The 19,595-nt window shown below is 52.2% G+C and overlaps 1 protein-coding gene across 1 annotated transcript; it reads left to right on the top strand.

Annotated features, from left to right (window-relative positions):
- Positions 1-5,892: 5,892 nt before the first annotated feature.
- On the top strand, positions 5,893-19,417 carry OPN1LW (opsin 1, long wave sensitive). Its single transcript, XM_032397506.1, has 6 exons — positions 5,893-6,004; positions 10,534-10,830; positions 13,447-13,615; positions 15,056-15,221; positions 16,544-16,783; positions 19,217-19,417. Exons 1-6 carry the CDS (start codon positions 5,893-5,895, stop codon positions 19,325-19,327), a joined length of 1,095 nt encoding a protein of 364 aa, XP_032253397.1. The 3' UTR covers positions 19,328-19,417.
- The last annotated feature ends 178 nt before the right edge of the window (positions 19,418-19,595 follow it).

Here is a 19,595-nt window from a genome sequence, read left to right as displayed (position 1 = left end):
CTCGGGAGTTCTCTTACACGTGGAACTGATGGAGCTTGTCTCCCGATGCGATCCGCTGCTTCCAAGAAGGACTTTCACCATTTTTATTTGGCCAGGCAGACACATACATTCACCATAGGCTGTGATGGAGTTAATATAATGGAGAATATATATATTTTCCAATTTTAATTGTGGTAAAATGCACATAACATAAAGTTTACCATCTTAGTCATTTCCAAGTGTACAATTCAGTAGTGTTAAATTTGGGGCAGCCAAGCTCGGGAACTTCTTCATTGTGCACAACTGCAACTCTCTACCCATGAAACACTTCCTCTCCATTCCCCCCCTCCCCCAGCCCCTGGCACCCACCTTTCTACCTTCTGTCTCTATGACTTGGACTACTCCAGGGACCTCATATAAGTGGAATCATATAGTATTTGTTCTTTTGTGGCTGCCTTTGTAGGCTATATCTTTTTGAAGGTTCTTTATACCCAAACATGAAATAGTTTTAAATTACAGCAGAAATTACGTACGGTTTAAGGCCTGGCTCTGAACTAAATTGTAACTATGGACCAGATTGGAAAGAAAACACTTTTTCTCCGAGTAAAAACAGGAAAAATCGGTTCAAAAAGACAAGGAAAAAGAAATGAAGAAGGGAAAAATGAAGCAACAGAGACCCAATAGCTTTTTCTGGAGTAAAATTTCATAATATTATAAATGAACAAAACTTGTGTTTCTTCTCATTGGAGGCATGGTGAATTTTAGTCCATTCAAATTTCAGATATTTACACCAAAATTTTCTAGCTGTGACTTATGGATTCTGTTTGTTTGTGTGGATACAAAGCCCTCCGGGGATGAGCTGCAAAGGTCTGAGGATTACTGCTGAAGACAATACAAGGGAAGCTTGGAACCAACAAGGCCGCACAGACCAGGAACAGAAGGACACACCCCCGTGGCCGGGTGTGTGCTTAGGGCTTTGCTGTCTTCATAGCTGCAGATCTCTTCAGATTTTCTACTTCTTGAGTCCATTTTGTTAAGCTAGGTTTTTCTAGAAGTTGGTCTTTTCATCCAAATTTTCACACCGATTGGGATAAGTTGTTCAGCATATTCTCTTTGAATAATGTCTGTGGGTCAAGGGGATGGCCCCTGTTTGTTCCTTACATGGGCCGTTTACGCCTGCATTCCTGATGTTCACAGCCTCCCTCCTGCAGCCGAACCCCCTGCCCGTGGCCCCGACTTCTCGGCTGAGGACAACCTCCGTCCCTGTAGTTGCTCGGGCCCCAAACTTTGGAGTCGGCCTTGACTCCTCCCTTTCTCCAACTGCTTCCACCGATGCCACCAGGAAATCCTGCTGGCTCTACCTGCAGAAGCTATCCGGAATCTGACATTCCTCCCCATCCTGCTGGCCTGGCCCTTCCTTGGTGAAGCCATCACCATCTCTCACCTGGACCCCCAGAGTGCTTCTCACCTGATCGCCCCACTTCTGCCTCAGTCGTTTCCCCTCTCAGGACAGCAACCAGGTTACATTGCATCACGTTTCCCTGAAAAATCATGCAGTGCTCCCCATGTCATTCACCGTGAAAGCTAACATGTTAAAAATGGACTCCAGGACACACATGCTCTGGCTGCCAACCCCTCTCTGACCTTTCTTCTTCCTAGTCTCCACTCACTCACTCCGTTCCTGCCACCCTGGTCTCTAGAACAGTAAGGATACTGTTCTTTGAACATTCCAGGCATGCTCCTGCCCCAGGGCCTTTGCACTTACTTGCTGGTTCTCTCCTGGGATGTCTTCCTCAGATCTCTGCATGGCTCCCTCCCTCCTTTCTTTATGTCTTTGCTCACATAGCCCTTTCTCAGAGAGGCCCATCCTGATGCCCTAGGAAAATGGGCATCCATTCCCTTTCTACCCTGGCACCCCCAACCCCTGCATCCTGTTTTCCTTGTCCTGTTCTCCATCCTACTTATCACAGCTTACTTATGATGTCTGGTGTTCACGTTCTCTTCCCCTGCTAGAATGGCAGCTGTAAGACGGCAGGGGTGTCCGTGTGTTTGTCCCCTGGGGTGCTGAGCAGGGCCTGGCCGCAACAGGTGCTTGGTGGGTATCTGTGTAATGAACTGTTGACCGAATTCTCTGTACCAAATACTGTGCTAGAACTTTTCAAAAGGATGATCTCCTTCAAGCCTTACAGCAAGTAAATGTTATCCCCTCTTCCTGATAAGGACACATGCTCAGAGATGGTGACTGACTTGCTCGAGGTCACAGAGGGCAGGCATGGCAGCACTCCAGGAGGCCCGCAGCAGATGGGGCGAGATTAAGGGCCTGAGCTGAAGAGCATGGAGATTGGACCAAGAAGGGGACATCGGCTGTAGGGGGAATCGGTCAGCTGGAGGGTGAAGAAAATCTGATTGTTGTCGGGTTCTGAGGTGAGCAGTTCGGGATGCCATGGGACAGTCACGGGAATAGGGAAACTGTCCAACCCTTGCCTTTGGACCTTATACACATGGTGCATGTTTACGGATCTCCGAGGGACTCACAGTGGGAGAACTTTTCCAACCAGAAACCAAAAACGAAACAGAGTCACATTTGGCCACATAAAAATTAAAATTTGATGTATGTAAATCGATTCCAAAGTCAAAGGCAGTGGATGATCTTTGAAAACATGCCAAGTGAGAGAAGCCAGACACAAAAGGACAGATATTGTAGGAGTCCACCTCTATGAGGCACGTAGGGTAGGCAAACTCAGAGAGACAGAAAGTAGGACGGTGGGTGCTGGGGGCTGGGGGGGGCTGTCAGTGTCTAATGGGGACAGAGTTCCAGTTTGGGGCGATGGGAAGAGTTCTGGAGACGGAGGGTGGGCATGGCTGCACAGCACTGTGAACGCGCTATACACTTCCACATGGTGCAGATGGTAAAGTTCCCGTGATGTGTATTTCATCACACACACAAAAGTCAAAGACAAATGAGCAAACAGTCCCTTGCCCTGTACCTTTAGCTGTTACTGACAAAGCCAGAGCCAAGCACTGAATCGAGGGTCCTACTCAGCACCCCCACGCTGCATCACTTAGGAGTAGGGGGTTAGAGACGAGGCCGGCATGTCATCTTCCAGCCTGGCCAGGTGGCCCCAGGGGGCAGCGAGGGCGTGGTGACCAGGACAGAGTGGACAGTGTGGCACATTCGCCCCGTGGGGGCTGGGGAGGGGAGTGAGCCCAAAGCCCCTCAGCTGTGAAAGGTCTCCTCCCCTTCCTATTTCTCCTGCTGCTCTTCACCCACATTTTGGCCCAGCCACTTGTTCTCCATCTCCCTCTCCAGTGCCCCTCCCCTTTCATCCACCCTTCGCCAGAGCGGGGGACCCAGCGTGGGCCTCGGGGAACACACGTGGGCACCCAGGTGCTAGGTGACTTTCCAGGGCAGTAATCTGCTTTGGGCTAAAATGAGACTTGATCTTCTGTTAGCCCTAATCATCAATTAGCACCCCCACTCTGCAGAGACGTGACAGTCAGGGCCTCACGGCCATCTCCACCTCCTCCCTTCCCCCTCCGCGGGTCCTCAGGTAGACCCACGACTGAGTTCAGTCATTAGTGTAACGCTAGACAAGGGCCAGCTCCGGGGCTCAAGCTGGAGGCTCCCCCACATGCCCTGCTCCAGCTCTGCCAGACCCCCACCTTCCGAACAACAGGCGACCCTGGGTGTCCGTGGTAGCCCCATGGGATGGGGGGCAGGCAGGATTGGTCATCTCCCTGCAGAAAGAGGGTGAACTTGGCCTGAGAAGGAGGGGTCAGCCCATCCAAGGCCACGCTGCCGGTCCCTGGTGGTGCTGGGAAGAGGCGATCCCGTGTCCAGTGCTCAGAAGGGGCCAGGTTGGGCAGTCACCTCAGAGGAGGCCCACTTCTAGTTCTGACATTCTCGGATGCTCTGATTCTTTGACCCTGGTGGGGGGCAGACAGATAAAGCTCCCTGGGAGCCAGGAGGAGGAAAAGGTATAAACTGGGAAGTCACAACAACCTTGTTACATCAAGCTACTTTGTGAGGCCCCTTGAACCTGCTGTGTTCATGCTAGGAGCCCCTGCTTCCCATTCCTTTGGGTAGGTACCCAGAAGTGGGGCTGCTGGGCCATATGAGGAATTGCCAGACCCCCCACAAGAACCCCTGTTCCCATGAGCAGTCACTCCCCATTGCCCACCCCCACCCCCAGCAACCATTCATCTGTTTTCTGTCTCTGTGGACTTGCCTCTTCTGGACATTTCCTATCAATGGAATCATTCGGTATGTGTGCTTCTGCGTCTGGCCTCTCTCACTCAGCATCATATTCTGCAGGCTTGCTCATGTAGCGGCGGTCAGAACTTCATTCCTTATTTTGGCTTAATAGCATTCAAGTGCATGGATAGGCCACGTTGTGTTTATTCATTCACCCGTCGATTCACTCTTTGACTGTTTTTACATTTTGACCTCCTGTGAATAGTGCTGCTCTGAGTGCAAGCTGGGGACATGTGTCTTCAGTTCTCCTGAGTGTAAGTACTGGGGGCACACTCTCTTGCAATTAGGCAAAACTCAGCTTCCCGGGTACCCCTGGGCAATGAGCCCAGCTTTCCTGGCCGCCAGTTGGCCCTGGCAAGACTGTGATCGGGACTCCTTCCTTCGATTCCACACGGAGCCCCTGGCCTGGCACCTGGCCCGCGGCAGGTACTGACCCGTGCTAGGAGCCATTCTCGGTATGGGCGGCCGCACTGGGGCTCCATGGAGCCCCAGCCCGCAGCATGGCAGCCTGGGATTTCCCCCCACCCGCAGCAGCAGCCGTATCACCGGGAGCCTTAGCCTGCAGAGTCATGGCACTGAGAGTGGGAAGGTGACGTCACGTGCCCATGTCTTGGCTTTACCGAGCCTCAGGCCAACCCAAAGGAGGTGTCGAAGGCAGCTGAATTTCAGGACTGTGTAGAGAGGAGCTGGCAGGAACCACGAGAGAGGATGTGCTCCCCTGTAGACGGGGACAGGGGCTGCAGAATTAGGCAATCAGCACGTAATCAGAGCGCTGCCAAGCATGGGGCCTGCAGCCAGACTGCAGTGGGCGAAGAGGGACAGAGGAGGCAGCCCGTCTGGAACACTCTGTTGACAGGTTTGCTTTTGAAGGAGGTGTAGTCAGGAACAGTCCAAGGAAAGGTCATGAACTCAGGGGACGGAGACTTGAGCAGGTGGATTGTGAGTGCCTGTGGGCACCTTCAGGAGCTGCGGGAAGGCTGCTGGGAGGGCCCGGATGAGCACACTGGTGACCGTAGGAGCTGCAGCTCATGGGGAGCAAGGGGGAGCCGGGAGCGGAAAGCGAGATGCGCAGTGGAGTCTCCCCCCGCCCCGCCCCGCCCCACACCTGTCTTTCGCTTCTGTGGGGAGGACCCCCAGCAGTACAACTTGCATCCATTTGGGTCTACCCGCGGGGAGGCTCCACTTCCAGGCCTCAGCCCTGCAAAGCCTCCTGGCCTCCCCCCCCCCACCTCCCAGGGCTTTGGGAGAACTGGGTGGGAAAGGCAGATTTGGGCTTTGGGCTGCTTCCCTAACCCACACCCCAATCTGGAAATCTTGACCCTTGGGTCCAGCTGACCTAAGAGCGAGGTCAGGACAGTAGGGAGGAAAGGGCATGTCAACATGGGGGAGGGCCCACCTTGGCAAGCTGGGGGCTCTGAGTTGGGCTCCCAGAAAATCCTTCTGAGCCGCCCTCACAGGCTCATCTTAGGAGCTAGGAGGCAAGGGGTGGGGGAGGAGGAGGTCTAAGTCCCGGGCCCAATTAAGAGATCAGGTGGGGAAGGGTTCGGGGGCTTTTAAGGTGAGGAAGCCTGGGCTGATCCCTCAGCCTAGTATAAAGCGCCATGACCCCCAGGCAGCCCCAGGGCTGGCAGGCATTGGGGACAGGGCTTTCTGGAGCCATGACCCAGCGGTGGGGCCCCCAAAGGCTTGCGGACGGGCGGCCGCAGCCCGGCTATGAGGACAGCACCCAGGCAAGCATCTTCACCTACACCAACAGCAACGCAACCAGAGGTGAGCGAGCAGGCGCTGTGAAGGCTGGGTCACACTGGCTGGAGCCGCCCTCCAGGGACACCAGGCCTGAGTGGCCACACGGGGGCAGGGGCCCGCTGGCCACCCATCCCACTCGGGAGACTTCTCTTCTGCACATCGTGGTCAGCCGAGATGGTCTTCTCCCTTAGTCTTTATGATGACATGAAATGGGGGGGGGGCTTTCTGAATATAAAAGGACACCATAATATGGAACATGCATTTTCAAACCACATAGGCTTCCCAGACCTTTTGAGAATCCCTGTCCCAGGGACGTTCATTAACTATTTCCTTGTGGCCCCAGGCTGCTAGTGAGCACTCATTACATTCAGTTCTGGTGTATCTACCTGGCCGCACTGCCCTGAGCTTCCTGGGGAAGAAGCCGGGTCTGACTCATTTTTGCATCTCCTGAAGCCAAAAGGAGGCAAACGGCAGGAGCGGGAGGCTGGGCAGCTGGCCCGGAGGAGGGTGAGTGACTTCTTCAACCTTAGGGTCGGAAGAGACGGTAGTGGTCATCTTGTCCAACTGTGCAGCTGGGGCCAGCAGCCTTTGGCTGTGCGTTCTTGGGGAGGAGGCTCGCTTGGCTCCCAGGGCAGTTTTTCCTCTGCTGAGGCGGCCTGAGTTATGCCCGGGGGGGGGGGGGGGCAGTCCAAAAGCTTTGCATGCAAGCCCTGCGAAGAGCTGAGGACACTGGTGACCCCCAGCCCCCGGCCCCCCTTCCCCAGTCCCTCCTCCAAACCAAAGCCCATCTGTTCCTTCAGGAATGTCTCACGTGCCCTGGTTTCCAGAAGCCACACCAGCTCCTTGATGGCCAGGGTTCCCAGGCCAAACTAATTAAGAACCCTGAAGTTTGCTCTGACCTGATTGTCCGTGTCCCAGACTGTCCTCGATGGAGATGCAACAGTGCTCTCCCTGGAGGGCCATAGGACTTCATGGATGCCTGAGATTCCTTTTTGTGCTTTTTTTTTTCTTTTTTCTCAAAAATTCAAGTATCTACCGAAGTGGAGGGAAGCATGTAACGAGCCCCTGGGTATCCGTCACTTATTTCATCTATAACTGCCTCCACGCACCCCTCCTGATTTCTGGAAGCAGATCTAAGGCATCACATCATTGCCTCTGTAAATCTTCAGGATGCACCTCAAAGGGGAAAGGACTCTTTAAAAACATAACCATAGTGCCATTGCCACACCCATAAGGTAACATTGCCTTGATATCATCGGATCTCCTAGTCAGAATTGAAAAAAAGGTCATACATTTTTTTCCCTTTGCTTGAATCAGGGCTCCAATAAGGTCCACAGGTTCAGACTGTTCGTTCTCTTTTCATCCTCTTTGAATTTAGAGGTTCCCCCTCTATCTCCTTGTAATTTATTTGTTGAAGAAAATGGGTCGTTTGTCCCTGGACTCATCCACTTCAGACTTTGCTGATGGTTTCCCATGTGTAGCTTCCCAAGCCCCTCCCACCTCGTTTGTCATTATGTTTGTATAAATTGGTAGTTGATCTGAAGATCTGCTTAGAGGTCAGTTGGATCTGCTGGGTGTTTGGCAAGACCTCTCCATTAAGAGGGTGTCCCTTTTTCTGGGGTGTTGGCAGCTGCTGAAGCTCGATGCCCGGACCCATTAAACCACTGGGGATTGCAAAATGGTGACATTCTGGCTTCCATACCCCATCTTCATCTATTAGCTAGAGTACTTTGATAGAGAGAAACATGCCCTCATCTACTTTTGGGTTCCCCAGGGGCACAGTGTGTATGGGAAAGGCAGGAGAAATGCCTCTTCTTTCCTTTTAGTGCTCCCATTCCAAAGTAATGACTTGGTTTCCCAGTGGAGCCAATTGGGTTTGACCTCTGTGTCTCCTTTTCTCCCACTAGGAATCCTGTTCTCAAGGGCTTTGGGTAGAAGAATTAGAATATCATTTAATTACTCATTTGCTTGATCTCAAACACACTCACAATGGTCTCAGAATAAGGACACCAACACTACCATCAACAACATGACTACCCAAAACTTAACAGTTGGACAGGTCTTTTTAGTCTTAGGGTCTATGCCACTAGGTCCGAGTAGTCAAGCTAGTGTCTTTTCAAGTCCCTTAGAACAGTCCCTCTCTATGTGATTATGCCTCTGAGTGGATACGCATTTAGTTTCGTTTGTCTTATTTTTGATTTTCCGGGATTGCTTTTTAAAATTTAACGTTGAGGGCGCCTGGGTGGCTCAGATGGTTAAGCGTCTGCCTTCGACTCAGGTCATGATCCCAGGGTCCTGGGATCGAGTCCCGCATCGGGCTCCCTGCTAGGCGGGGAGCCTGCTTCTCCCTCTGCCTCTGCCTCTCTCTCTCTCTCTCTCTCTCTGACTCTCATGAATAAATAAATAAAACATTTAAAAAATAAAATAAAATAAAATAAAATTTAACGTTGATTTTAAATTATGTAATAAAATATTTACAAGATTCCAAATTAAAATCTAGAGAACAAGGTATATTCAAGGAAATCTTGTTTCCTTGCCTGCCCCCACACCCAATTCCCTCCCCGCCGAATATTCTTTAGAACACCTTCGCCTGGGAGTAAACTGTGATACCCATTTCTGTACGAAATTTGTCCTGGAGATTTCAGGAGGGAGGGGCAGGACGAGACATCTGCTCTGCTTGCACTGCTAGAAGACCCTCCTCTGTGACCTCCCACATTCAGAACACTCCTCTCCCCTCCCCCACCACACACTGCCCTGTCCCTCTTGTCCCTGCCCTGCCCAATCTGGACTCCATGAGCTGTCTGGGAAGGATGCTCTGGCTGCCTCATTTTGAAATTATCCCAAAGCCGGAGTGTTCCAAACACCTCCCAGTTCCAGCTGCTGTTCTCAAACTAATCCGCTGTAGTTTCCGGGGAAGATCTGTTGGCAATTTGGGGGGGGGGGTGAGTCTCTGTTCTCCAGTCTATCAGCAGCTCCATTGTTTCTCTCTGCTTCCTTCTGCATAGAAACCGGTACCATGCAGGCCTTCAGTACTCAGAGGTCTGGTCCCAGGGAGCCTGTGCCACCTAGCATGGTTGCAGATATCGTGGATGGGTTTCCAGGAGCTCCCTGTGAAAGGGGCAAATGAGGCTCATGCACAGAGTACTGGAACATCATGGGTGCTGTGGGGGCCGGTTGTGCTGGGGGGGCAAGATCTACCCCATCCCTTCTAGCCAGGGGACCCAAGAAAGCCCTACTTCTCTAAAACTAGTTTGAGTTGGGGTTTTGAAACACACAACTGAAGTGTCCTGGTAAATCTGGGGATTCTGCGTGGATGCTTTCCTAGGTGCTGTACAACCCCGTCAAGTATTCTGCCAGAAATGATGGTGGTGAAAAAGGTCCTTCCAAGACAGAGACATGCGGAGCTACTGTGTTGTAATAAACGGGAATTAGCTCTCCTTTTCGTTCTGTGTGCATTTCCTAGGGCTGCCATGACAAAGCCCCACACACCATGTGGCTCAAACAACAAGAGAAATTCCTTCCATCACAGACCAGGACAGAAGTCCAAGGTCCAGCTGTGGGCAGGGTTGGCTCCTCCTGGCGACTCTGAGGGACAATCTGCTCCAGGTCTCTCCTCTAGTTTCTGGTGGTGACTGGCCATGTGTGGTGTTCCTTGGCTTGTGGAAGCATCACCCGGATCTCCGCCTTCCTCCTCACATGGCCTTCTCCCTGTGTGCCTGTCTCTGTGTCCAAATGACCCCCTTTTATAGGGACACAGTCCTATTGGATGAGGGCCCACCCTAATGGCCTCATTATAACTTGATTACCTCTGGGTAGACCCTGTCTCCAGATAAGGTTACATTCACAGGTACTGGGGGTTAGGACTCCAACATCTCTTTTTTTGGGGGGGGACACAATTCAACTCATAACTCATTCATTCATTTATTCTCTGAACACTGATTGTGTGCTGGACCTGCCATATGAGATGAATGACAGGATGTGCACATGGGTAATTCCAATACAGGTTAGAACGTCATAGAGCTGCGTGGAGATGGTAGTCCCGAGGGGCCGAGTTGACGCTCAGCTGAGGAATCTGGAAAGGCTTCCAGAGGACAAGGGCATCCGAGCTGGGCTTTATGGTACAGAAGAGAAGTGGACCCAGGTGCAGGGGAGAATGTGAGCAAAGATCCAACAGCAGAGAGACATGGAGCCCTCATGGGAAGCAGCACAGTGGGTGCAGGGTTCGAGGGAGAGAAGCCTGCCAATGGCACCCCAGAGGGCTGACCCACATCCTGGGGGTGGCAAATCAGATGGGGGAGTGATGCCTGGCCTAGATGATGAGGAGTTCTACTTTGTTAAGGTCAAGAATGCCTGTACAGATGGAAGGAAGGTTGTTTGCAGATAGGCAAAGCTAAAGGGAAGAGGCTGACTGCAGAGGCGAAGGTAGCGGGCAGGGGGGCAGGACGACTGGCGGAAGGCTCTGACAAGGCAGGGAGGGGCGGGCTGGGCATAGCCGTGCAGTTGGGTAACGCTGATGCCCAGCTCCTCCCCCACTCTGTACCTCCTGATCCTAGGTCCCTTCGAGGGTCCCAATTACCACATCGCTCCCAGATGGGTGTACCACCTCACCAGCACCTGGATGATCTTTGTGGTCATTGCGTCTGTTTTCACTAACGGGCTTGTGCTGGTTGCCACCATGAGGTTCAAGAAGCTGCGTCACCCCCTGAACTGGATCCTGGTGAACTTGGCAGTTGCTGACCTGGCAGAGACCATCATTGCCAGCACCATCAGCATTGTGAACCAGATCTACGGCTACTTTGTGCTGGGCCACCCCCTGTGTGTCGTGGAGGGCTACACTGTCTCCTTGTGTGGTAAGCCAGCCCGGGGCCCAGGCTCAGGGAAGACCCAGCCCGCTGTGTGTGAAGGACACACTCACACAGCGACCCCCCAGGTGTGCCCACGGTACACATTTGAAGGGAGACAGACCTGCAGGGGAAACAAGGCTGGGGTCATCATGGGGTGGGGGGGTGGTTGTAGTCCAACAAGTAGGTGTACTGAGTGCCTGCCCTGAGACAGGCCAGATACAGTACCAGGTAATCCCAGGACCATGTGGGAGGGAAGGGCTCTGGTCACCCCAAACAGAATTTCCATTCAAATCAGGGATGTGTGCCCCTTCAGCTCATCTGTGTTGGATTTTTCCAGGGAAAGAAACACTTCCCATTAGAGCTTTTGGGATATTGAAACTAGATCCCAGATCCCGTTCCCCATCCCCATCACTAACATCTCTGTGGGCCTTGGCTCTACTCAGGCCAACACTGGCAGAGAAGAACCCATGTGCTGGGCACCAGAAGTATAGGATCCCTGCCCGGAGGTAGTCCCAAGTCCCCTGGCAAGAGGGGTCCCTATCCCAAATGGTGACCACATGGCACCATCAGTTCTCTCAGAGCACCTGGAGGAGACAACGGAGGACCTGAATCTTGAGCTGGGGCGAGGCAGTCAGGGAGAGCCGGGTGTGGTTGGCGCTTGACAGAGTGAGGCTGAGTGAGCAGGAGTGGCGAGGAGGCTGGAGCAAGAGCTGGGTCTGTCACGCAGGGGGCTCCAGATGAGGGGGGAGGGTTGCCATGAGGCCAGGTTTCTTTCTCTGGGGCCCACAAGGAAGGGGAGGACAGGCAGGCCCGATGAGGCTGAGATCCCCTCTGGGAGCTCTTGCGCCAGGCCTCCCATGAAAAAACAGAGGGCTGAGGGTTGCAGCTTGGTGTCCGTCCAAGAAGACAAGGAGCCTAGGGCCATGGCGCTCCGCACACGCAGCCTGGGTCTCTAGGCCCTCAGCTGTCACACCCGCGGAGGCTCGCAGCTGCTCTTCCATTTGAAAAGTTTCCCAGAACGATCTGGTCACCATTCCTGGGTCCTTAGTTCCCACACCTAACTTGGGTTTGTCTAATTGCTACCTAAACTAATCTCCAATCCACATTCTGAGGAGGTGGACATTAGGAAGAGAAAAAAAAGACACTAGGACGGTGAGGGCCTGGTGAAGGAAGGGGGACCCTGGCCCCAGATTTGAATTACTAGTGCTGTGAATAACACTGAATCTCTTTACCACACCGCTCCTCCATTTTCTCATCTGTAAAATGGGGGCAGGACTTAGGGGCAAGATTTAAATGAACGTATTGGCCTCTCTCATAACCCTATGAGGTAGGTGCCAACATGAAGCCCACGGGACAAGAGCGGACACTGTCCCCCCATATCTAACTGCCTCTCATTTTACAGATGATGGTCCAGCACTCTCCCAAAGGTACAGAGTAGCAGTGACCAGGGAAGGTTGGGCAGAGAAAATCTATCCCCCAAGTCCAAGTGCTCTGTGTACCTTCATGTCCACTCAAATCTGTCTCTGGTTCTGTCAGGATTCCCCTCTCGCCTCTGCATCTGCTTGAGGTCTGTTTTCAATTTTTTTTTTTTAAGATTTTATTTATTTGCGAGAGAGAGCATGAGAGACAGAGAGCATGAGAGGGAGGAGGGTCAGAGGGCAAAGCAGACTCCCTGCTGAGCAGGGAGCCCGATGTGGGACTCGATCCCGGGACTCCAGGATCATGACCTGAGCCGAAGGCAGTCGCTTAACCAACTGAGCCACCCAGGCGCCCTTGAGGTCTGTTTTCAAGTCAACAGAGATGATACTGAAATATAGTAATCAAAGTATTAAAAATTAATTAGTGGCATAGTCCTTCGTTAAAATTATTAGTAAATGTATTGTTTAGAAGTATTAATGATACCATTCTTTATTAAAGTATCAGATAACTGGATCTGGCCGACAGCCACTGAAATTTCAAAATGGTAAGGAATACAGTGATATTGGGAAATGTCTGCCACCTCTGGAAAGTGACCAAGCCCCAGGCACTGCTAATGCCACCGTGCTAATAACGGAAGGAAATGCCCAGTGTCCATTAGAGGTTACTGGAAACAAAGCTGTCTTTTTCCTGCCCCAGTTCACGGAGCCCTGAATTCTGCCCACAGACCTCCAGTGTGTAAGCAGGACAGGAAGACACCGTCTCCACCTGCCAGATGGTGGGCGGTGGTGGGAAATCTGGAAACTTAAACAAGTGTGCATACTGGCAGAAGGGGGCACAGGTCACAAGACGCAGGTCCTGTTTCCTTGCCCTTGGCTGGGACCACAGCACCTCAGTGTGGTCATGTGGGTGTGGGCATGGCCATCGGGAGGCGTGTCAGCATTCAAAGAAAGGCTGGTGGCCAACTGAAAGAGAGCTAGGAATCAGGGTGGTACAGGCCCAAGAGGAAAGAATGGGGAAAAGAGGGTGTTAGAGGAATTGACCAAGAGACCCACTGCCCCCTGGACCTGAATACACTTTTGGGGAGAATTAGGTGTTTCAGGTAGGTGGGGAGGAACCTCTTGATCTTGAAAACTGTCGGCTGGTCTGGATGGAAGGAGTGACATTGGAGGCTCAAAGCCCTCATCTGCCTGCTCTCCCCTGCAGGGATCACGGGTCTCTGGTCCCTGGCCATCATTTCCTGGGAGAGGTGGATGGTAGTCTGCAAGCCTTTTGGCAACGTGAGATTTGATGCAAAACTAGCCATCGTGGGCATTGCCTTTTCCTGGGTCTGGTCTGCTCTGTGGACAGCCCCCCCGATCTTTGGCTGGAGCAGGTAAGGATACCAGCATGCAGGAAGGCAGGTCATTTAGGGCAGAGGGTGAAGGCTGGTGGGGAGGGTCAGACTCCCGATTCCATTCGTGACCTTGGGGCAAATTGCTTCCTGTTTCTGGGCCTCTGTGACCCCATGAGTAAAGTGAATATGGACCCAACTCTCCCTGTGACCCCTTTGAGGGTGCAGTGTCTACAAATGTATAAATCTGCCTGGCTGCAACATGGAAATGGGCCCCTGTCGTCTCCGAGCCTCTGGAACGGTCTGTTTCCCCTAAGCGTGAGCTGCTCGTGGGAGCCCACAGAGAAAGGTGACAAGCTCAAGCCTTGGGAATAGCTGTAAGTGAAAGCAGGGCCCTCTAAGCCACTCTGCCCCAGGCCTCTTTCTAGCACATTCTTTTTTTTTTTTTTTTTTAAGATTTTATTCATTTATTTGAGAGAGAGAGAATGAGAGACAGAGAGCATGAGAGGGAAGAGGGTCAGAGGGAGAAGCAGACTCCCCGCTGAGCAGGGAGCCCGATGCGGGACTCGATCCCGGGACTCCAGGATCATGACCTGAGCTGAAGGCAGTCGCTCAACCAACTGAGCCACCCAGGCGCCCTCTTTCTAGCACATTCTGAGGGGCCTCCCTTTCAGAGGCTACTTGGGTTGCCATGTACAGCAGGGTCTATAATAGGTCATTTGTGTCTTGGCCAGGCCGCTTCTTTGGGGGCTCAGGTGTTATGTGTATTTTACCGCAATAAAAAAAAAGAAGGGGATATGAGACCTAAAAATGGACAAAGGTTTACCAAAATTCTACCCAAGGGTTTCCTTTGGGGGCGATGAAGGTATTGGGGAAGTAGATAGAGGTGGTTGCACAACATTGTGAACGTACTAAATGCCACTGAATTGTTCACTTCAAAAATGGTTAATTCGGGCGCCTGGGTGGCTCAGTTGGTTAAGCGACTGCCTTCGGCTCAGATCATGATCCTGGAGTCCCTGGATCGAGTCCCGCATCGGGCTCCCTGCTCCCTCTGACCCTCCCCCCTCTCATGTGCTCTCTCTCATTCTCTCTCTCTTAAATAAATAAATAAAATCTTTAAAAAAAAATGGTTAATTCATGTAATGTGAAGTTCACTGTGATTTTAAAAACCAAACAATCCTGGGGTGCCTGGGTGGCTCAGTCCATTGAGTGGCCGACTCTTGATTTCAGGTCGGGTCGTGGTCTCGGGGTCCTGGGCTGGAGCCCCACGTTGAGCTTCGTGCTCAGCGGGGAGTCTGCTTGAGCATTCTCGCTCTCCCTCTCCCTCTGCCCCTCCCCCTTCTCTAAAATAAATGGATAGAGCTTTAAAAAAAAAAAAAACAAAACCAACAATCCTCCAGCCCAGGTCAGTGGTGTGCCTGGCCTGAGGGGTCCTGTGTTGCCATGCCTACGTCAGGACAGGCTGCCAGCCCTTCTCTGCAGGTACTGGCCCCACGGCCTGAAGACGTCGTGTGGCCCGGACGTGTTCAGTGGCAGCTCGTACCCTGGGGTGCAGTCTTACATGATCGTCCTCATGACCACGTGCTGCATCATCCCACTCGGTGTCATCATACTCTGCTACCTCCAAGTGTGGCTGGCCATCCGAGCAGTAAGCCCCCAAACCCTCCTGGCTTCACCCCTGCCTGGCAGGATCATGAGGGCCAGGGACGTCGAGGCTGGCACAAAGGATCACCCAGTCCTCTCTCCTGACCTCAAACCACACATGAGTCCTGCAATTCCTTTGGAACTGCCACTACAGCCCTGGCTCCCTTGTCCTTGCCCCTACAAGATGGGAAGGGACTGTCCCCCGCCCTTCATGTGGGGCCCAATAAGGGAGCAGAGCTGCATTTCTTCCCTGACCCAGGACAGTTCTCCCCTGGGTGGAAAGACAGCCAGACCCGCAAGTGAAACCTGCGCATCAAAAGGTGGTTTTGAAAAACTGCCACCAGAGTGACCCTGTCCCCTTCACGGGGCTGTTGGGGCAGGCCAAGGAGTGGATTCGCATGTGCCATCTGTCCCCAAGACCCGCTCTCCACTCTCCTCACTGGGAAGTTGATCCTGTCTGCAGCCACCCCCTACCCCCTACGTAGGCAATCAGAGTGAGGCAGAAGAGGAAGAACATCGTACATAAGTTGTCCCCTTGTCAGCCAACTCACCTACAATTAGTTTGATCGGGCTGCGCCATCTGTTCCTGTTGAGATCCTGCTTGGCACAGTTGGTAGAAGGCCCTTTGGGGTGGTGCCTTTCTGATATGAAGCTGCTTGTGCCCACAATCAGATCAACAAGTGCTCATAAGCTCTTTCTAGAGTGAAGGCCACAAACTCCCTGCCTGCAGCCTGTGATGTGCCCCCTGCCCCGCTTCCTCCCCCAACCCCATTGGCGGTCAAGGATCGGAAGCAACCTAGCTGGCTCCCGCAGGTATCCAACCATTGCTTGAGCCATGTTAGCTCTGGGCTAACAGCAAGCAGTGTCCAGCCTCTGGGTCTCCTCCTGCTCAGCCCCTCAGACCTGAGCACTGGAGGGGACACACTGATAAGGGACCAGGTGGTGCTAAGGATGGCCTCCTTAGCTCCTTCCCAAACTCCTTATGTGTGGCTTAGCCAAGCTAAGCCAAGAGCTTGGAAGGCCCTGGCTCAAGGCCGTCTTCTCTAGGGCCAGCTGTGCACCACCTCAAAACCTACACAAGCTCCCTCAGGGCCAGCCCAGTGCAGCCTAAGCCAGGCTGCCGACTCACGCGGGTGGGAGCTGGCCGCTGACTGGCCCGGGTGGGCCCATCTCCTTCTCACCATGACTCCCCATCCCCGGGCCACCTGTCTCTTGCCTTCTCCCTGACTCACTGCCCAAGCGATAGCAACAGAGTCCCCTGGGATGAAGAGCCCAGAGGGACCCGCCCACTCACTGTCCCCGGGCATGAATCTCTGTCTCCCCCAGGTGGCAAAGCAGCAGAAAGAATCTGAGTCCACCCAGAAGGCAGAGAAGGAGGTGACACGCATGGTGGTAGTCATGGTCTTCGCGTTCTGCGTCTGCTGGGGCCCCTACACCTTCTTTGCATGCTTCGCCGCTGCCCACCCTGGCTACGCCTTCCACCCTCTGGTGGCCGCTCTGCCAGCCTACTTTGCCAAAAGTGCCACTATCTACAACCCCATTATCTATGTCTTTATGAACCGGCAGGTAAGTCACATCGTTAGCAGGACAAACCAGAAATAGACCGCAGAAGAGCCCAGTGATGGCTCCCACCTGAAATCATGTCCGGGGGAACCTGTTAATGACCTCCAGGACAACGACCAGGGAAGGCTCAGCACATGAAAGCTCAGCGAGCCCTCCCTCTGGATCCTTTCAGAGCCTTGACCTGAGGGTGGGCAGCTCCACAGTGCATCCTGTATGTTGCTACTTTTCCGTTCTGTTGGCCTCAGGGCTACCCTGGAGCTCGAACACCCAGGGGATGCCTGAACATGTCTACATTTACCCTACCTGTGCCCGTTTTGCTTTTATAGGCACAACTCTCCTCTTAATTTTCATCTATCCATCTTTAAACCCTTTAAGAGGCCCTCTTGGCTACACTGATATGTGCCTTTTGTGACTTTATGGGTTAGTTCAGGGGAACATGCTGTGGTCTTGCCCAAGGCCTTGCCACATGGTAGCCGTCATGGGCTGGCATATCGAACCTCAGCAGCAAATCGCCCAGGACTCTTAGACCTCTCGGAAGGTTACAGGTGACCACTGAGGTTCATCATCTTCCAAGCATAATTTGCCTTATTCTTCCTTGAATCCATCAAATCTACTTCATTAAGGCACAGCTGTGGATGTGTGAATTAATGGTGACCAGAAAGGTCCATGGGCCAGAAATACCACCTTCGCAGGGGCCTTGCATTGGCCTTGCATTGGCCTTGCATTGCACCAGACCCAGTCCCCATTCCTTCCAACTAGCTCTTCTCTGCTCCTCCATTTAACAGTTGCCCCATGGCTCACTCCCTCTGGCCTGGCCCTGACTCTCTGTAGAGTTCATTAAGCCCACACTCTTTGGGTAATGTTCAGGTATTTAGTAGGACCAGTACTGCAGTTGATTCCCCAGGACTCCATTGTTGGCACCTCAATACCTTGAGCGTAGTTCTATCCCTGGCTCCTATTTCCTGGCTTTCACGTGGGTCTCTTGTTAGATCTGGTTCTTGTTTATGGAACCCTAGGCTATCTTGCCTTGTACTATGTTTACTTGAGTCTTTCCATCCTCCCCTTGCAGAACTCCTTCTCCTAGATAAGACATCTGTACTTCTGGACCCCTCCAGGCTTTCAAACTTTGCTTTCACCCTTTCCACATTGTCATCCCTTCCTGCTGCATTCTGAGAGAATTTTCTGTAATGGAGCTCCATGAGGACAGAGAATGTTACTCTTTTTCTCCACTGCTGATCCCTCTGGGACACAGTCTGGCGCAGAGTGGGTGCTCAGTAGATAGATGTCAAATGAATTCCTCAGTTAAGTCAATTCTGCTATTTGGCCCATTTCTTGTGTTATTGATTTCAATAATTATGTGTTGTATTTGTGAGAGTTTTGATGTTGGAGGGAGCTGGAGGAGATGCCTCTGGTCTGCATTCTTAAGCCATTGTGGTTAGCTCAGTGATGATATGAGACATAATTTGAGAAATGAATACATTCTAGATCTCTTTAGGGCCAAGCAGCAAAGACTGGAGCCCTCTTGGTGCCGGAAGATTCTCTTGGCTAAAGACATGAGGTAGTGGCTAGACTGTTATCTACCTAGTCCTTGTGGAATAGAAACAAGATGACGATCACATTCTTTTTCACTAAAATGCCTCTGAGTCTCTTCCCAGACATTCTGGGGATGGGTCACCCTATGCATGGGCCCCTTAGCTGGCATCACCTTTGGTTACTGTACAAGTTTCCCGAGACTACCATAACAAAGTACCACAAACTGGGGGGCTTAAACCAACAGAAATCTATTCTCACCCAGTTTTGGAGGCCAGAAGTCCAAGATCAAGGTGTGGGCAATGTTGGTTTCTTCTGAGGGCTCTGAGGGTGAATCTGTTCCCTGCCTCTCTCCTGGCTTCTGGTGGTAGCCAGTAATCCTTGGTATTCTTTGGCTTGTAGACAAGTCACCCTGATATCTGCCTTCACCTCCATGTGACCTTCTCTTTGAGTCTGTGTCCAAATTCCCTTCTTATAATGACGCCAGTCACTGGATTGGGGCCCACTCTATTCTAGCATGACCTCATGGTAATGTACATCTTAATCACATCCACAAAGACTCTATTTCCAAATAAGGTCACATTCACAGGCTCTAGGGGTTAGGACTCAAACATAGCTTTGGTGGGGGGGGGGCAGTGTCACAATTTGACCCACAATAGTCACCATCAGATTCTAAATTAGATGACTTAGATGAATGAATAGTCAGGAATAGACTATCCCCACGTGCAAGTAATAACCTCAGGCTTCCTCCATTCTCCGTATAGGATTCTGAATAGTAGCAGAGAAGGTGTTAAGTCATTAAGATGACCCTTAATGAATACCTTCCTCAGAATTCCCCAAGAATGACCTTTAGCGGAGTACATTCGTCCTTTCTGCTCTGTTGAGTAACACTTTCTGTCCTGCCAGTTTCGAAACTGCATATTACAGCTTTTTGGGAAGAAGGTGGACGATAGCTCTGAACTCTCCAGCGCCTCCAAAACAGAGGCCTCATCTGTGTCTTCAGTGTCACCTGCATGAGTCTCTCCCAGCCATGACAACAAAAAGGTCTGCTTCCCACCAGAAAACATAACCCCTGTCCCCACACCAGCACTTTGGCCACCCCCCCCCCACTGCCTCTTCTTCTCCATCCCTGTGAAAGAAATGTAGTTTCTCTTTGCCAAAAACAACAAAGTCATAGAAGCTACCACTGCAGCCTGGGGACCCCTGAGCCTCTGAGGGTCTGGTCACTGGGTCACAAGAGGGCATGAGGGGGACAGAACTGCAGAGCCCAAGTTCCCAGATCAGC

Source organism: Phoca vitulina, unplaced genomic scaffold, assembly GCF_004348235.1.
Source record: "Phoca vitulina isolate PV1807 unplaced genomic scaffold, GSC_HSeal_1.0 scaffold99, whole genome shotgun sequence".
In the NCBI taxonomy this organism is placed as follows: Eukaryota; Metazoa; Chordata; class Mammalia; order Carnivora; family Phocidae; genus Phoca; species Phoca vitulina.
This window is presented reverse-complemented; position numbering and strand designations above follow the sequence as displayed.

What these genes read in the sequence shown, in the direction of transcription:
- OPN1LW (XM_032397506.1), top strand. Translation starts at nt 5,893, where the DNA reads ATGACCCAGCGGTGGGGCCCCCAAAGGCTTGCGGACGGGCGGCCGCAG. An exon ending in CTACACTGTCTCCTTGTGTG is followed by an intron (nt 10,831 to 13,446) that starts GTAAGCCAGCCC and finishes TCTCCCCTGCAG; the next exon opens with GGATCACGGGTCTCTGGTCC. An exon ending in CCGATCTTTGGCTGGAGCAG is followed by an intron (nt 13,616 to 15,055) that starts GTAAGGATACCA and finishes CCTTCTCTGCAG; the next exon opens with GTACTGGCCCCACGGCCTGA.